Source organism: Henckelia pumila, chromosome 2, assembly GCF_033568475.1.
Source record: "Henckelia pumila isolate YLH828 chromosome 2, ASM3356847v2, whole genome shotgun sequence".
Classification (NCBI taxonomy): Eukaryota; Viridiplantae; Streptophyta; class Magnoliopsida; order Lamiales; family Gesneriaceae; genus Henckelia; species Henckelia pumila.
This window is the reverse complement of record NC_133121.1, coordinates 105,260,130-105,274,353: the sequence shown is the minus strand read 5'-3', so window position 1 is coordinate 105,274,353 and position 14,224 is coordinate 105,260,130. Positions and strand designations below refer to the sequence as shown.

At 33.8% G+C, this 14,224-nt stretch overlaps 2 protein-coding genes across 2 annotated transcripts; one reads left to right on the top strand and one right to left on the bottom strand.

Annotated features, from left to right (window-relative positions):
• The first annotated feature begins 4,926 nt into the window (after positions 1-4,926).
• On the top strand, positions 4,927-8,262 carry LOC140881380 (putative glycerol-3-phosphate transporter 1). The gene is made up of 3 exons (XM_073286641.1): positions 4,927-5,080; positions 6,204-7,268; positions 7,376-8,262. Exons 2-3 carry the CDS (start codon positions 6,254-6,256, stop codon positions 7,933-7,935), a joined length of 1,575 nt encoding a protein of 524 aa, XP_073142742.1. The 5' UTR covers positions 4,927-5,080; positions 6,204-6,253; the 3' UTR covers positions 7,936-8,262.
• Positions 8,263-8,719: 457 nt separating this feature from the next.
• LOC140881551 (monocopper oxidase-like protein SKU5) lies at positions 8,720-12,476 on the bottom strand. Its single transcript, XM_073286953.1, has 9 exons — positions 12,204-12,476; positions 11,564-11,673; positions 11,193-11,463; positions 10,939-11,077; positions 10,350-10,716; positions 9,783-10,148; positions 9,607-9,685; positions 9,292-9,494; positions 8,720-9,103 (listed from the first exon to the last, which is right to left on the bottom strand). Exons 1-9 carry the CDS (start codon positions 12,336-12,338, stop codon positions 9,004-9,006), a joined length of 1,770 nt encoding a protein of 589 aa, XP_073143054.1. The 5' UTR covers positions 12,339-12,476; the 3' UTR covers positions 8,720-9,003.
• Between the last annotated feature and the right edge of the window lie 1,748 nt (positions 12,477-14,224).

The window sequence follows — 14,224 nt, the reverse complement described above, 5'->3', positions numbered from 1 at the left end:
CAAACTAATTATTTCTTAACATAAAAATAAGTACATTAAAATATATTTAATGAATATGTAAGCAAAATATTTTAGCACAATTGTTTTTTTTCTGACAAAAACTAAATACAAAAATATATTTGGATTTAGAGATTTAAAACATCCCTCCTCGTCTCATAATGTATACACAGGCCACAGCGTTACCTTAAATGATAGTTCGTGGAAGACACTTGGTAATTACAAGTAGAAAAGTTTTTTAGATAAGATTTTTTAAAAACATTTTTTAATTGAATTTTTTTAAAAATGTTTCCCATGTATAGTTTTTAAAAATTAATTGAGAGAATTTTTAAAATTTTTTTATAATAAAAAATGCGGTTAAAACGATGTTAAAATTATGAACTTGAGTCTAACTTAATATCAAGAGCTAACGATGTTGAGAATGGATTTGGGTTTAGCTCAATCTTAAAAACTAGCTCGAAGTGGGAGGATTATTCAAGTTTATATGTGCAACTTCCAAAATCTCTATCTCTATTCAACCGATTTGAAACGGTTAACACACAACATTCGCGTCTAGGGACAGATCCAGGACTTTAGTTTGGGGAGGGAGCGCATGTTAAGAAACCAATTTCTAGTGGAGGTCGATGGTTTCGATCTTCAAACTTATGGTATGTGTGTTAATTGAGAAATCTCCCGTGGGACATGAACTCTGAGTCTACGAGTTAAAAATCTAGGGATCTCATCACAAATAAATATAAACTGGAGTGTCAATATAATATAATATATAAGGTTTTAAAAATTTTTGTGGGTCACGGAGATTCACTGCTACTAGCGAAATCAAATTTTAACTTAATAAAACCTAATTTTTTTCAATTCTATTTTTTGTGTTATTTTACATTTTATTTTAAAAAAAATTAATTTAAAGTCGAGGAAAAAAAAATATTTTTTTGCTTATTTTTTACAAATTTTTTTTCAATATGAAAAGAACGAGCAAAAATAAGATTGAAGATAGGTTTTGGTTTATTGAGAAATGTCGATGCTTAACATCAATCTATCGTAAAAACAAAAGTTCAGTCACCGATCAACAAACAGCTGATTTGAACTCAATAATAAAAATTGAAATTGGTTGAACTGATATGACAATATTGGTAAATACTACATAGGTGCAACAATAGACAATAGATAATAAATAATAATATGTTTGGTTTTATTGATTAAACTGTGAATTATGAATATAATGCAAGCCAACATCGGGACAAAAACAGTTATAATCTCATTATCGATACGACCAAAAGAAACGAAGGGCGTACAACGTAACTATTTATTAACACCAGTCCAGCTCAATTATTCATGATCCATATCCTGCCACCCACTTTTGAGGATCGTGGGCCAAACGGGATAGGGCCGGTGTTTTGTTTGAAAAATATTTCCATTCTAACAAAATCCTCAGCCATTAATTATTATAGAAAATTTATATAATTTAATTACATTTTCTTTGTATTTTTTCCATGTATGATGTTCATAAAATCTTTGTTTTTTTCTTATAACTTAAAAAAATGATGAAACTGTTGTGAAAAAGTAAAAATATATGGTAAAAAGTAAAAACTTCAAAACTCAAAATATATCAAACTCTACACTTTATAATATTTTTCTCTCAACTCAATTGTGTTTTTTTACACAAATGAAGAGACCTATTTATAGTTCTTATTTGAAGATTAGTCCAAATATTAATACATCATCATCTACATCATCACACACTATTTTTCCACATTTTACAACTCAATATTCAACATTCAACATTCAACATTAAATAATAATAATAATAATAATAACAACAACATATTTTCAACACTCCCCCTTGTGATGATGATCGTGATATGATGACTGTCTTTATTACGTGTTTTTGTACTGCCTCGTTAAAAACCTTACTAGGAAAAACTCAGTGGGATAAAAACCATAGCAAGAAAAAAAGTGCAGCCACGTAAACTCTCCCTCATGTTAACACAAGTGATTCTTCACATATTTCGTAGAATGTGCATCCCAATGTTATATATATATTTTTTGAATATTGTCGTAGGAAGTGCCTTTGTCAAGATATCTGATGAGTTCTCGCTTGATTGAATGTAACAGATATCAATATCTTTGTTCTTCTCAAGTTCTTGAGTGTAGGCAAAGAACTTTGGGGGATATGTTTGGTTCTGTCAATTTTGATGTATTTTCTTTCATTTGAGCAATACATGCAACATTATCTTCATACATATCTCATTTGGAGATTAGTCCAAATATTAATACATCATCATCTACATCATCACACACTAATTTTTCACATTTTACAACTCAATATTCAACATTCAACATTCAACTTTAAATAATAATAATAATAATAATAATAATAATAATAATAATAATAATAACATATTTTCAACAAAAACAACCTAAATCTGTTAGCTAGTTTTTAGTTAAGCAAATTAGTTTTTTTTTCATAATATATATGATGGGTTGTTATAAGAGACATAAATAATTAGTATTTGTACTCTTATGTAATTTAATTACAACTAGGCACTAGCTAGTAATTCTGTAATTGTCCAATTAAGATACCAGGGGAAAAAAAACAGAAAAAAACAAATCGTTTAAATGATCGTTCGTGGAAGACACTTGTGGTAAGCTATAATTAGCATGAATGATGGTTTGACATCAAACGTGAATTAAATTAAATAAAACTAAATAAATTGAAATATGCAACGAGATGATACTACTTATTAGGATAGAAATACTTGAAGTTATGTATTTTAAATTTATTTGATTGTTCGTATGTATTTATGTTGATTGAATTTGAAATTCACCACTTTTTAGTCTACGTAGGATGTATTGATCATTATGATAGATTTGAATCAACGGTTGGATTTCATTTCAAATATTTTACCAAATCAAATCCTTTAGGCACCGTATGGTTTGATTGATATGATAAGTAATCCATAGATAAGTAATATAATGTAAATTAAAAATAAATAAGAAAAAATAGTTAATACATTATTTGATTTGATGGATAGATTATAATTTATTTGATTTAATTGATGTAAAATTATTAATTAATAAATAGATAAATAATATGACGAAAATAATGCAAAATTGATTGTGATAAGTTATACATAGATTAATAATACATCAAACCAAACAATTCCTTAATCAAAAGCGAGTGCACAACCTTAAGGTTGCATGCGCCGGATCAAAAGATGAAAAATGAGACGATTTGAAATAACTCCAATTAAGAACCATCAAAATAGGCTAATGATCGACCAACTGACCGACCTGTTATTTAGAAAATTTGAGAATTTGATAACTCAACTCATCTATTTTGTAGAAACATGACAAGTTGGTCCTGATAGGTTTTTTCAATTATATCAAACGGGATGAGACGGATTGACCCGTCTTTTGAATGGGTCGAAAAATTACCAACAAAGTCCGTTTATGCGGTGGTACAGATCGATTCGATGATTCAACTCTATCCATATTACAAACAAAATTATACAAAAACATTTGTTTTTATAAATTAAATCAAAGATATGATGATGCAAATTTTTAAAAAAATTATCTTCGCCATCATATTATAAAAGAAATTATAGCAAACATTCTATTTTAGTGCTGTCACGTTTTATATTTCATTTATCGGTAGATTGGGACATGCATTCACGTGGTAGCCAATGATATATATTACACACGTCCCAAGGAATCCACGTCACCGGCTAACGGGAGCCAGATCTGACACGTAGGACTACGCGGGGCCCGCGCAAAATGGGGGGAGAAGAGAAGTCAGTGAATATACGCTACACGAAAGGAATAAACCCCCCCAAGATTCGCATATGCCCCTTGCAAATTACGTCATTAAATTGGCAACCAAGGCCGGCCACGACTCAAATGACATTGCTGCCCTTCTTGTCGGCCCTCACTATCTACCATATATGTGTTTTTACGGATGAGTTCAACGCTAGCAGAATGATAATATCTTAAAGCTAAATTTGATGATCCAAAATTGATTTGGATATATGATCTTAAAATTGAGTCATGTGTGTCGCTCAGCTAATTTTGTTGCTCATTTTGTCTCTTCTTTTACTTCTTTTCTCCTTTCATCTTTCATTTGGATGAACAGAGATTTTCTTTTTTGGCTAGTTAAGTTTGCAATCGACGAATTTTCTCAATAAATTTAAAAGATTTGCTGTAAAAAAAAAATATATGCGAGCGTTTAATTAGTGAATACGATTCAAGAGTTTATTTTTATGTCAACATCTTCTCGGGTAAGCCGTAAGCGGTAAGCCTGTCGTGCAGGATTTTTCAGCGCAATTTACCTATGACTAACTTGATTTGAAAACTACTGTTGTTCTCAAGTCATAAAAAAATGTTTTTTTTAAATTTTTTAAATAAATACGTTTCCACGTCTTGACATATATTTGTAAGAGTAACACTCTTGTGAAACGGTCTCATTCGTGAGACGGGTCAACCTATCCATATTTATAATAATAAATAATATTTTTGACATAAAATGTAATACTTTTTAATGGATAACCCATATAAAAGATCCGTCACACGAATACGACCTGTGCAACGGTTGCATACAAGTGTTTGCCTATTTGTAAATAGGGCACTGAAAAATATTTTTATATATCATAAAATTTTCAAAATATTAAACTATAATATTGATACCACACCAAGTAGTACCCGACTAAATGGTTTTTTTTCGGGTCAAATTCTTTTGACATCAACCGGGTCAGGCTACACTTTGACTCTGTCTCGACTCGCGCGAAATAATAAAGCTAAAAGGCTCTTATAGAGAGGAGAAAAAAGAAAAAGAAAAAAGAGAAGGGTACTTTGGAGATTACATAATTGCTCTAATCTATTTAGCAGTACACTATATTACTACTTTATTGCAAGTGCCCTATGTGTAATGGCCATTTTTGTAATAAAAGTCGGCTATTAAAGAGAAACAAAAGCCATTTGTTCTCTAAAACTACACTACATAGTACATAAAGCTTGCAAAGAAAGAGGCTTCCGACAGGAAAATCGATTTCTTTGGGTTAATTCAAGGTTTCTTGGTCCGAGGTTATCCTAGGTATGTGTATGTTTCTCTAGTCGGTTGTTTTACTTCTCTAGATTTCGAAACCAAGTTCTTTTTTTTTTTTTTTTGGCTTTGAAATTTAGTGTTATTGGAATGAAGATCGGCTTCGTCTTTTGAAAATATTTACTCCAGTTGAGTGTTCGTGTAATTTTTCCGTAACTGTATTTCAAATAGTTCTTATCCTTTTGTCTGAATCTCGTCTTTTTATCCCGTCTGTTCTCTTTCTTGATATGATGTTTTCTGGGATCGGGAAATCCACCCTATGCTTCTTTCAGAATTTACCAAGACTCGAAAAAAATATATTTTTCTTAATGTTTATGCATACAACGGTAGATTATATCATTAAAAGTGTTTGAAGTAGATTTTTGACGTAGCGATTTTGCTGAATTAAATCGAGTGATATTCGAAAACTCCGATCTGATTTTAAAGATTCTACCTTTTGAAATATTTTTTTAGAACATTTTTTTTGATATTGTTGAACGTACATTAAAATCTAACTCTCTCTGTTTTACATTTGCTATTTTTCAGTTTATGCTCTTGATAATCAACTATTACAACTCGGCAAGAAAAATAACACAACATATATATTTTATCATGTAATATATATATATATATATTATTGAGGTTGTAATAGATAAATTATTGATGGCCCTTTTGGGGCTTGGGCTATAAATATAGCTTTGCTTTATTTAATGGAAAGTTGGGTTAAGTAATAGTAGTTCACGTAAAATGTATGCATTTCGTGTCGTGTTGGGAAGGAATGAAGGGGACGCTTAACTGAGAAAAAAAGACTGTTTAACCGGAGAATATTCCTGGAATTTAGGGAATCTTTTGACTGACTAGACATTTTTTATGTGAGATTTAAGCTTTATTTTCAAGTCATCATCTGATTATTACACTTCTGATGATGCTTGTTTGAAAAACCTGCGATTTATTTTGCATATTGTTCCTTTGTTTTTGTTTTCCCCTGCCCGCTTGATCTCTGTTTGGATCCATCTTCTGTTTGTCGGTTTTCTCATTGATGGTTTTGGGATTTCAATGAAAGCTGTAGTATTCAAGAATTCCCATTCGATTTCTTGATGCTTTCGTGTATCTCATTTTCATATCATTTTCTCAGGTTGCCAGCTCTCTTGTTGGATACAAAAGGGCTACTGCTAAATTCCAATAATGGGTTCAATTGAAGAACCAGCTTTAGAAGTGAATTATGATAAGCCTCCGGGAATTCGATTCGTCGAGTCCATTAAAAGATCCTCCATTTCTTACAAGACGCATCAGGCCATTGTTTTGATAGTAACTTTTTTTGCGTATTTATCTTACCACGCCACACGAAAAACCACCAGCATTGTGAAAAGCGCACTTGATCCCCAGTCGCCTAATGTAGACTTGAAATTGTCCTATTTTTCATGGACAAGGGCTTATACTCAAAGGCCATCACATGGCATGAAGAGTCCATCTGTTCTTGGAGATGGTTGGGAACCATTTAATGGTTCCGATGGGACGTCGTTGCTTGGTGAACTTGATGTGGCATTCTTATTCGTATATGCTGCTGGAATGTACTTTTCAGGGCATGTAGGGGACAGGATGAATCTTCGAATATTTTTGACAATAGGGATGGTGGGAACTGGTTTGTTTACTTCCCTTTTTGGGGTTGGATATTGGGCCAACATCCATATCTTTTATTACTATCTCATAGTTCAAATGCTTGCGGGATTGTTTCAGTCCACCGGTTGGCCATCCGTGGTTGCAGTCGTTGGAAATTGGTTTGGGAAACGAAAGAGGGGGCTTATAATGGGTATCTGGAATGCTCATACATCTCTTGGTAACATAACCGGTTCTTTAGTTGCGTCGATGATGTTGAAATATGGCTGGGGTTGGTCCTTGGTGGTTCCTGGATTAGGTATAACATTTGTGGGAATCATTCTGTTCATGTTTTTACCCGTTAGTCCTGAATCTGTCGGAGTCGGTGTGGATGATGGCAATGAAGTGCTCTCTCCAAGAAAAGGAGGAGAGGAAATAACAGAGCCCCTCTTGAGGTTCAAGTCCGTGGAGAAAGAATCCGCTGTTGGATTCCTAGAAGCATGGAAGATTCCAGGGGTAGCCCCATTTGCTCTGTGCCTTTTCTTTGCGAAACTAGTGGCTTACACATTCCTTTACTGGCTTCCATTTTACATCAGCCACACAGGTACATTGAGCTTCTTGCGTTTGATTTAGTTTGTTTTGAGCATTTAATTGTAGAAAGGCTTAGATTTAGACTACTTTTGAACTTACTATGTTACTGTGATACCGCAGCTGTCGGGGGGAGATACTTGTCGAACGAGGAAGCTGGAAACTTGTCGACGATGTTTGATGTTGGGGGCGTGATTGGAGGGATTTTAGCCGGCCACATATCAGACCGTCTCGGTGCAAGAGCCATAACAGCCGCAAGCTTCATGTATTGTGCGATACCAGTTCTGTTTCTTTACAGAAACTATGGGCATGTGTCATTGGCAGTAAACATAGTACTCATGTTCATTACCGGGTTATTTGTAAACGGGCCTTATGCTCTTATAACAACTGCTGTTTCGGCTGATCTGGGGACACATAGCTCATTGAAAGGCAATGCTCGGGCGTTGGCTACGGTGACTGCAATCATCGATGGGACGGGGTCGATTGGGGCAGCAGTAGGACCACTTCTAACAGGGTATATATCAGCTCGGAGCTGGAGCGCGGTTTTTACAATGCTGATGGGTGCAGCTCTGATAGCTGGTTTGCTCCTTACGAGGCTCGTGGTCTCCGAGGTGAGCGAGAAGATTCAAGAATCACGGGCACAAGAGATTTCGAGGCCAAGTCCTCCACCTTTGGAAGTGTGATCGATCGAGAAAGGTGTACAGATTGGGGTTTTTGTTTTGTTTTTTTGCTAAAAAAATGATAAGCATCCCCGTTACGAGATAAATGGAAGGGTGAGTTGCTTTGAGTTTGAGATTCTTGATTGTATAATACAATGTTCTATGCCATGGCCGCATATGGGTAAATTGTATCCAAGGTGAATCCAGCAGATGTCTCGTGTGCAAATGAAAGCAGTTTCAATAATATTTATTTATATGATTTCTTGAAATGTAATTGTATCTTCTCTCAATTTTTAGCAATGCAATGCACCCCTTGTAACTCGAATTGCCACTACGTATTGCATTTGGCAGAAAGACTATATAATTGCATAGTTTAATGCTTCTTGTTCAATTTTTTTTCCCTCTCATCCAATGTTATTCATATTTCGATACTCAAAAAATTAAATTATTTTTTTGCACCACTAAAAATTTGGAATGCAATCTTGGTCGACTAGGTGGAATTTATGATTGTGTCGCTTCGTAAGTTAAAGCACTGAGAATTGAACAAAAAAGGGGAAGACTCAACCTTCTTTCGAAGTGAGATGCGGCTATATTGAATGTGCAAAACATATTTACGTGGGATAAAATACACGGGTTACCGATATTATAATCACCTTCGAACAACATGAGAAATATACGGCTTGCGAAGGTGTATTTCTTTGAGAATTCCCACAATTTGTTTAATCCATACAAATTGTTATGGGAGAATTTTTTTTTTTTGAGATAGAATATTTCAAATAATCACCAAGAGATGAAGAAACAGGCGACGAAAACAAACATTTAGAGTGCATAAAGAATAGCGCTGTTTCAACACTAAATAACATGCTCTAAGAAAATGCTTTGAACAATATCAATTTTGTACTTGAACCTACACGAACAAGGCCTAAAAAATGTCTGATAATAATTTTAACAATAAATGAAAAAAGGAAATTTCCTATGGACCGAACCGGTTGTAATCCATCTTTGCAACAAGAAAAGAAAATATGAAGTTTCTTCTTCTTCTTCTTCCAGTTCAATGCCTGATCAACGTTATACACCTGACAGTTGGTAAACTTATCGCATAAGGTGAAACACGATAACGTATACCACGAAAAGAATAAAATGCAGCTTTGAACATGCATGAACAACCCTCGCGGAGGACGTTTTTTGAGGCCTGCAAATAAAATGAACAATAATTATGAATCGATGTTCTGTGACAAAGTAGAATTTTTCTCCCTTAGTCAAAAACATCACAATAATAATAAGAATAATAAGAAGTATGGATTTTTTTTCTAGACTAGCTTATTCTTTCATGTTATTTTTTCTGGGTGTGTGTAGATGTGTAATGTGACGCTCGTTTACTTTTGCATGTTGCTGAGGGCACCACAAAAGAGGGCGTTATCCGGTACAGGGAATTCTGTTTTGTTGCCGGTATCTTCAGGATTGAGGAGTCTCATATATGTTTCTTGGCCAAGATACCATCTATCAAGATTCTCTGTTCTAAGATTCCAAACACCAACATTGTCAAGAGACACGTAGACTGCAGTCCACCCTCCAGCAAAAACCTTAAATTGAAGGAGAGATGTAATAAGAATTAGAAATCAGAATTCAAGCTCCAGCCTTTAATTTGTGCAAAAAATAAATAACTACAGATGTAGAATATCATATACTTCATACCTGAACCGTTGATCGAGAAATCGCGTCCCACTTATTGTATGAACCTCTATTGTTTTCGGACCATTCGCCAAAACCCATCCTGCATTTCGCCAATAATATACTTTAAGTTCTGCAGTCCAAGAATTGACTAACATTCTCAATGAAAACACACTTGGAAGTTATGCTTTAGACCATACCCGACCACAAAGAATGAGTAACCGGAAAGGTGAAAGCTCTGGACGACCGTGTCATTATTCTGCAAAACGATTTCTATGAATCCCTTGTAAGTAGCATTAATTATCGATGTGTCCTGAATGGGTGGTCTATCGAGTGGCTTATTCGGGAAATCAAGCTTATAAGCACCCTTCACGTTGTATACATCTGCAAGCCGTATTGGTGTACTAGGATTGACAAATGAAATCCCGTTATATGCAGCTCGTACTTTCCCATTAATCATTGCTGGTGGCAGATTCTGGAGCACATAAACATCAGTGACATTGATTGAACCATAATGAAAGGAACCTTGCGGATTAGGACGAGCTCCACTTGCAGTTCCATTTTGCCTGAACAATATATATAAAATATAAGCACATCGATCACAGAAGATGAAAAGAAAACAAAGAATATTTATCAACATGTGAAAAATTGTGATGAAACAAGAGGACATCACTCATGAGAAGTATACTTGAAATATCAGTTCTATTCCTCCAGTATGTCAGAAATCATATATATTCAAGCCATATGAATTAGTAAACTACAAGTACCTGATGGACATAGCCTGATTCATCGAAAATGACTTGTCGTAAATATCATTCGGCGGATCTGGAAGTGGACCAGCAACATTTCCTTTTGAGTTTGAATAATGCAATACTGCTACACCAGTTACTCTTTGCCACAGAGATTCATTCACCATCCTCGCACTTGCTACTATGTAATAATCACTGCTTGCATTCTGATCCATTGTAACCAAAAAAGAGTAAGACTGGCCAACATGGATATCTAAGCTAGTGTAGTTCTGCTGCGATGTGTAAAAACCCTCAGTTTCTGCCAGCAGTAAATTATGGTTTTGAATCCGAAAATTCAAACAAGTAGAGACTCCAACATTGTGCACTCGAACTCGGTAAGTTTTGCCTGCAGTTTCCAAAAGAAAACAATATTGATGGATAGAATCCAAGAAACTGAGTAGGATAGATTTTTTAAAAAATCCAAGAAGCCAAGAATTAAATTATAATGCCACCATTGCAACACTGGGCGCAGAATATCACCCTTTCTGGCACTGTGTTAATGCTCTATAGAAAGACTTTTAATTATGTTGGCTACGATGAACTTCAAAGGATGGTGAATCGCTTTTACCTGGATCAACATTGATCGTCTCATATTCTATACCATCCGGAACCAGAGTTGTATTGTATCTATATGGCCCCTTCCCATTCATAAGAACCCCATCTGGCATTCCCAAGTCTTGACCATTATCAAGGACATTCCTTAAAGCCTAAAATATTTTGCACAAACAAGATTTAACGACATTACAATATTATTATTGCAATATAATAAGCAGTGAATTAGCATCAACATCTAAAAACACCAAACTGTACGAGTGTACCTACCGTATGATTTTGGGTGTACCAATCACCAATCAAGATGACTATATCCCCATCAGGAGTATTAAATGGGATCGAAATAATGTCACGGTTCATGATGACTAAAGAACCAAATCCACCAGATGCTCTCTGCATGTTTAGAGACGGGAAGTAAAAGAAACTACCAATCTGATCTTTAACCTGAAACTGATAAGTCCAGTTCCAGTTTGCAGGTATCGGGCAATTCGTGCCAAGAACCCCGTCTTGCCAAGAAACACGGCGCATCTGGATCCCAGCCCTGTAGAAACATTACATCCAAACAATAATTTTAAAAACATACCAAATAACACGAAATCAATAACCAGAAGAATTTGAGTCTATATTCTATAAAAGCATACCATGTGACTAACAGATCTTCATCCAATTTGTTCTTTACATTTACGACAACATTGTAGTTAGTTGTGACATTGATAACAGGACCCGGGAACTTCCCATTGACTGCTATAACCTGCAAAAATACAACAAATCTCATGTTTCACCGTTTCAGCTGCAAAATGCTCAAACACGCCAAGCCAACCCAAAATCTCCATTGCAAGTTCATTTATTTCAGTAAGAACATAAAAATAAATGTTCAAAAAAATCAACCACAAAAACAACTGCACGCGTACATTGGAAAAAAAGTGAACTTTTTTATTTTCAAAAAAAAAGAAAAAAAGACGACCCGTTATGCACTTTTCGAATCATGAAGCCATCCTCTCAATAAACAAACAGAAAGTACGTGCTAAATTTGAAATTTGAAATACTGAAAAACCCCATCAAAAAGAAATCAGAACAAGGGAAAAAACAGATCAAAACGAGAAGAAAATCATTTAACCACCACTCCACAATCCAACTCCATTTTCCATTGCGTTTACATCTACACACACACCCCATTTCCAAAACAAACAAAAAACGGAAGAAGAGAAAATCAAAATGATGACCGAATCCACACCCATAAAAACAAAAACAACCAAAACAGAGGGAACGGATAATTTTCACCTGTTGCGGAACACCAAGCGGAGACGCCGTGATATACGAGTACTCCAACTCAAAGTTGGCAAACGGATCGGCACCCGAGCACAGACCAAATAGCAAAGCAACACAAATCCATCCCACCAACCCAACAGTTCCCATCACTCCACCAATTTATTTACACAAAAAATCGACTCCCAAAAGCGTCAGATAGTTTTCTGCAAACAACAGAATCTGGGTGTATGCAGATTACATATATAGAGGGAGAGGCGAGGGGAGGGGGATTGTTCGTACACAGCAAGAAAACGCAAGGAAGCACACAAGTCGGCTCAGAGTTTTGTTCTTGTCTGTACCTCTTCACACTCACTGTCACACCCTAATGCGTGGCGTGATGCGCGTTCCATTCTACCCATTACCCGTTTAGCCGGTTTAATCTTATTTAATTTTTTTCCATTGAAATTTTAATGGTTAGTCATGCACATTAAATATTATAATTTAAATGATAGATTCTGACTCTTAATAAAAGCATAATGATCCAAATTATCGGTTTAATGAGAAAATAAACATGAGTTATATATATATATTAAAATTTATGGATATATTATGTATTGTTAACTCATTTTGACACTATAAAGTCGTATAAAAAAACACATGATATATGGAAATTAGCTAAGCTTAAACTCGAATGGTATAAGTAAATTATAAATATAATTTTTTGTAGTTTAAAAATTCATTTAATCCCAAGAATAACTATTTTTATATAAAAAAAAATACACAATATATATAAGGTGGTAGAGCAACCGGATGCAGCCGGTTGCGGTTTACGAGTCAACATCTAAGCAACGGCGCCTCGATTTTTCACAAAGCTTTCACATGCCAAGTCGGTCAGGGCCCCACTTCTCCCCCAACACATACGAACAGATTTTGTGTGGTCCCCACATTTATGTGTTTTTATTTTATTTATTATTTGTCCTTTTTCTTTTTGATTTTATTATTTTGTCATATCATAAGACTCATATTCAACTTTAATATGAATTCTTATTTGATTCATTATCATCTAATACTTTATCTATTTTTAATGTTTCACTTATTCATTCATTAATTCTATTATAGATCTGCATACTTTTTTTGGAGCTACGATTATATATGTATAACTACTATTACTAAATTGAGTTGATGGAATACTTTTGGTCTTATAATTTGCTTGTTTAACCAAAGAAGTAGGGGCGGATTCAAGATTATAATTTTGAGGGGGCCAGTATATCCACACATACAAAATCAGGAAAATTAATTTTTTTTAGAATAAGTCAGGAAAATAATTATTATATGTTTGCATAAAAAATTCTATCAAAAATACAATAATTAAAAAATAAATAAAATACCTAAAGATAATATTGGTATATTACTAAAAAGAGGGAAGCCAAACATAATTTTATCAATAATTTTAGAAAAATGACATCCCAGAGTTATCAAAATTTTCAAAATGGGAAAATCGTGAAAAATAATTTTGATCAAAAATGAATTTTTAAAAAATGATAATTATCGATGATTTTATAAAATCGACTTTTAATGATATCTAATCTAAAATAATACACATACATAAAATTAAATGAAAACAAATTGTTGTGTCTATATATAGACGTGTTTGACCAAATAAAAATTTTAAAAAAAATATTGAAGAAAATTTCAACTTTGGTTATTTCAGTTATTTTGCATTTGGGGAGATAATTTTTTTGTGTGAATTCAATTTAATTTCGTTTATTTTTGTGGGACCTAATTAAATCATTAAAATTTTTAAATCTGATTGATTAACAAATAATTAAAATTGATATGAATTTTGATAATTGAGTTCAATTGGCAAACAAATTACTTGGTTACATATATTGTCCAGAGAAATGACTTGTACGTTTATATATTTTATTTATTTAATTTAATAATAGGTTTTAAGTTTTGTCAAATAATAATAATAATAATAATAGGTTTTAAGTTGGCCTTTACAAAAGGCCCAACATTTTGTTTGCAAAAAAATTAAGTGAATGCGTCCGGAA

What these genes read in the sequence shown, in the direction of transcription:
- LOC140881551 (XM_073286953.1), bottom strand. Translation starts at nt 12,338, where the DNA reads ATGGGAACTGTTGGGTTGGTGGGATGGATTTGTGTTGCTTTGCTATTT. An exon ending in GACGATCAATGTTGATCCAG is followed by an intron (nt 10,717 to 10,938) that starts GTAAAAGCGATT and finishes TGGAAACTGCAG; the next exon opens with GCAAAACTTACCGAGTTCGA. An exon ending in GCCCTCAGCAACATGCAAAA is followed by an intron (nt 9,104 to 9,291) that starts GTAAACGAGCGT and finishes TTTTATTTGCAG; the next exon opens with GCCTCAAAAAACGTCCTCCG.
- LOC140881380 (XM_073286641.1), top strand. Translation starts at nt 6,254, where the DNA reads ATGGGTTCAATTGAAGAACCAGCTTTAGAAGTGAATTATGATAAGCCT. An exon ending in ATTTTACATCAGCCACACAG is followed by an intron (nt 7,269 to 7,375) that starts GTACATTGAGCT and finishes GTGATACCGCAG; the next exon opens with CTGTCGGGGGGAGATACTTG.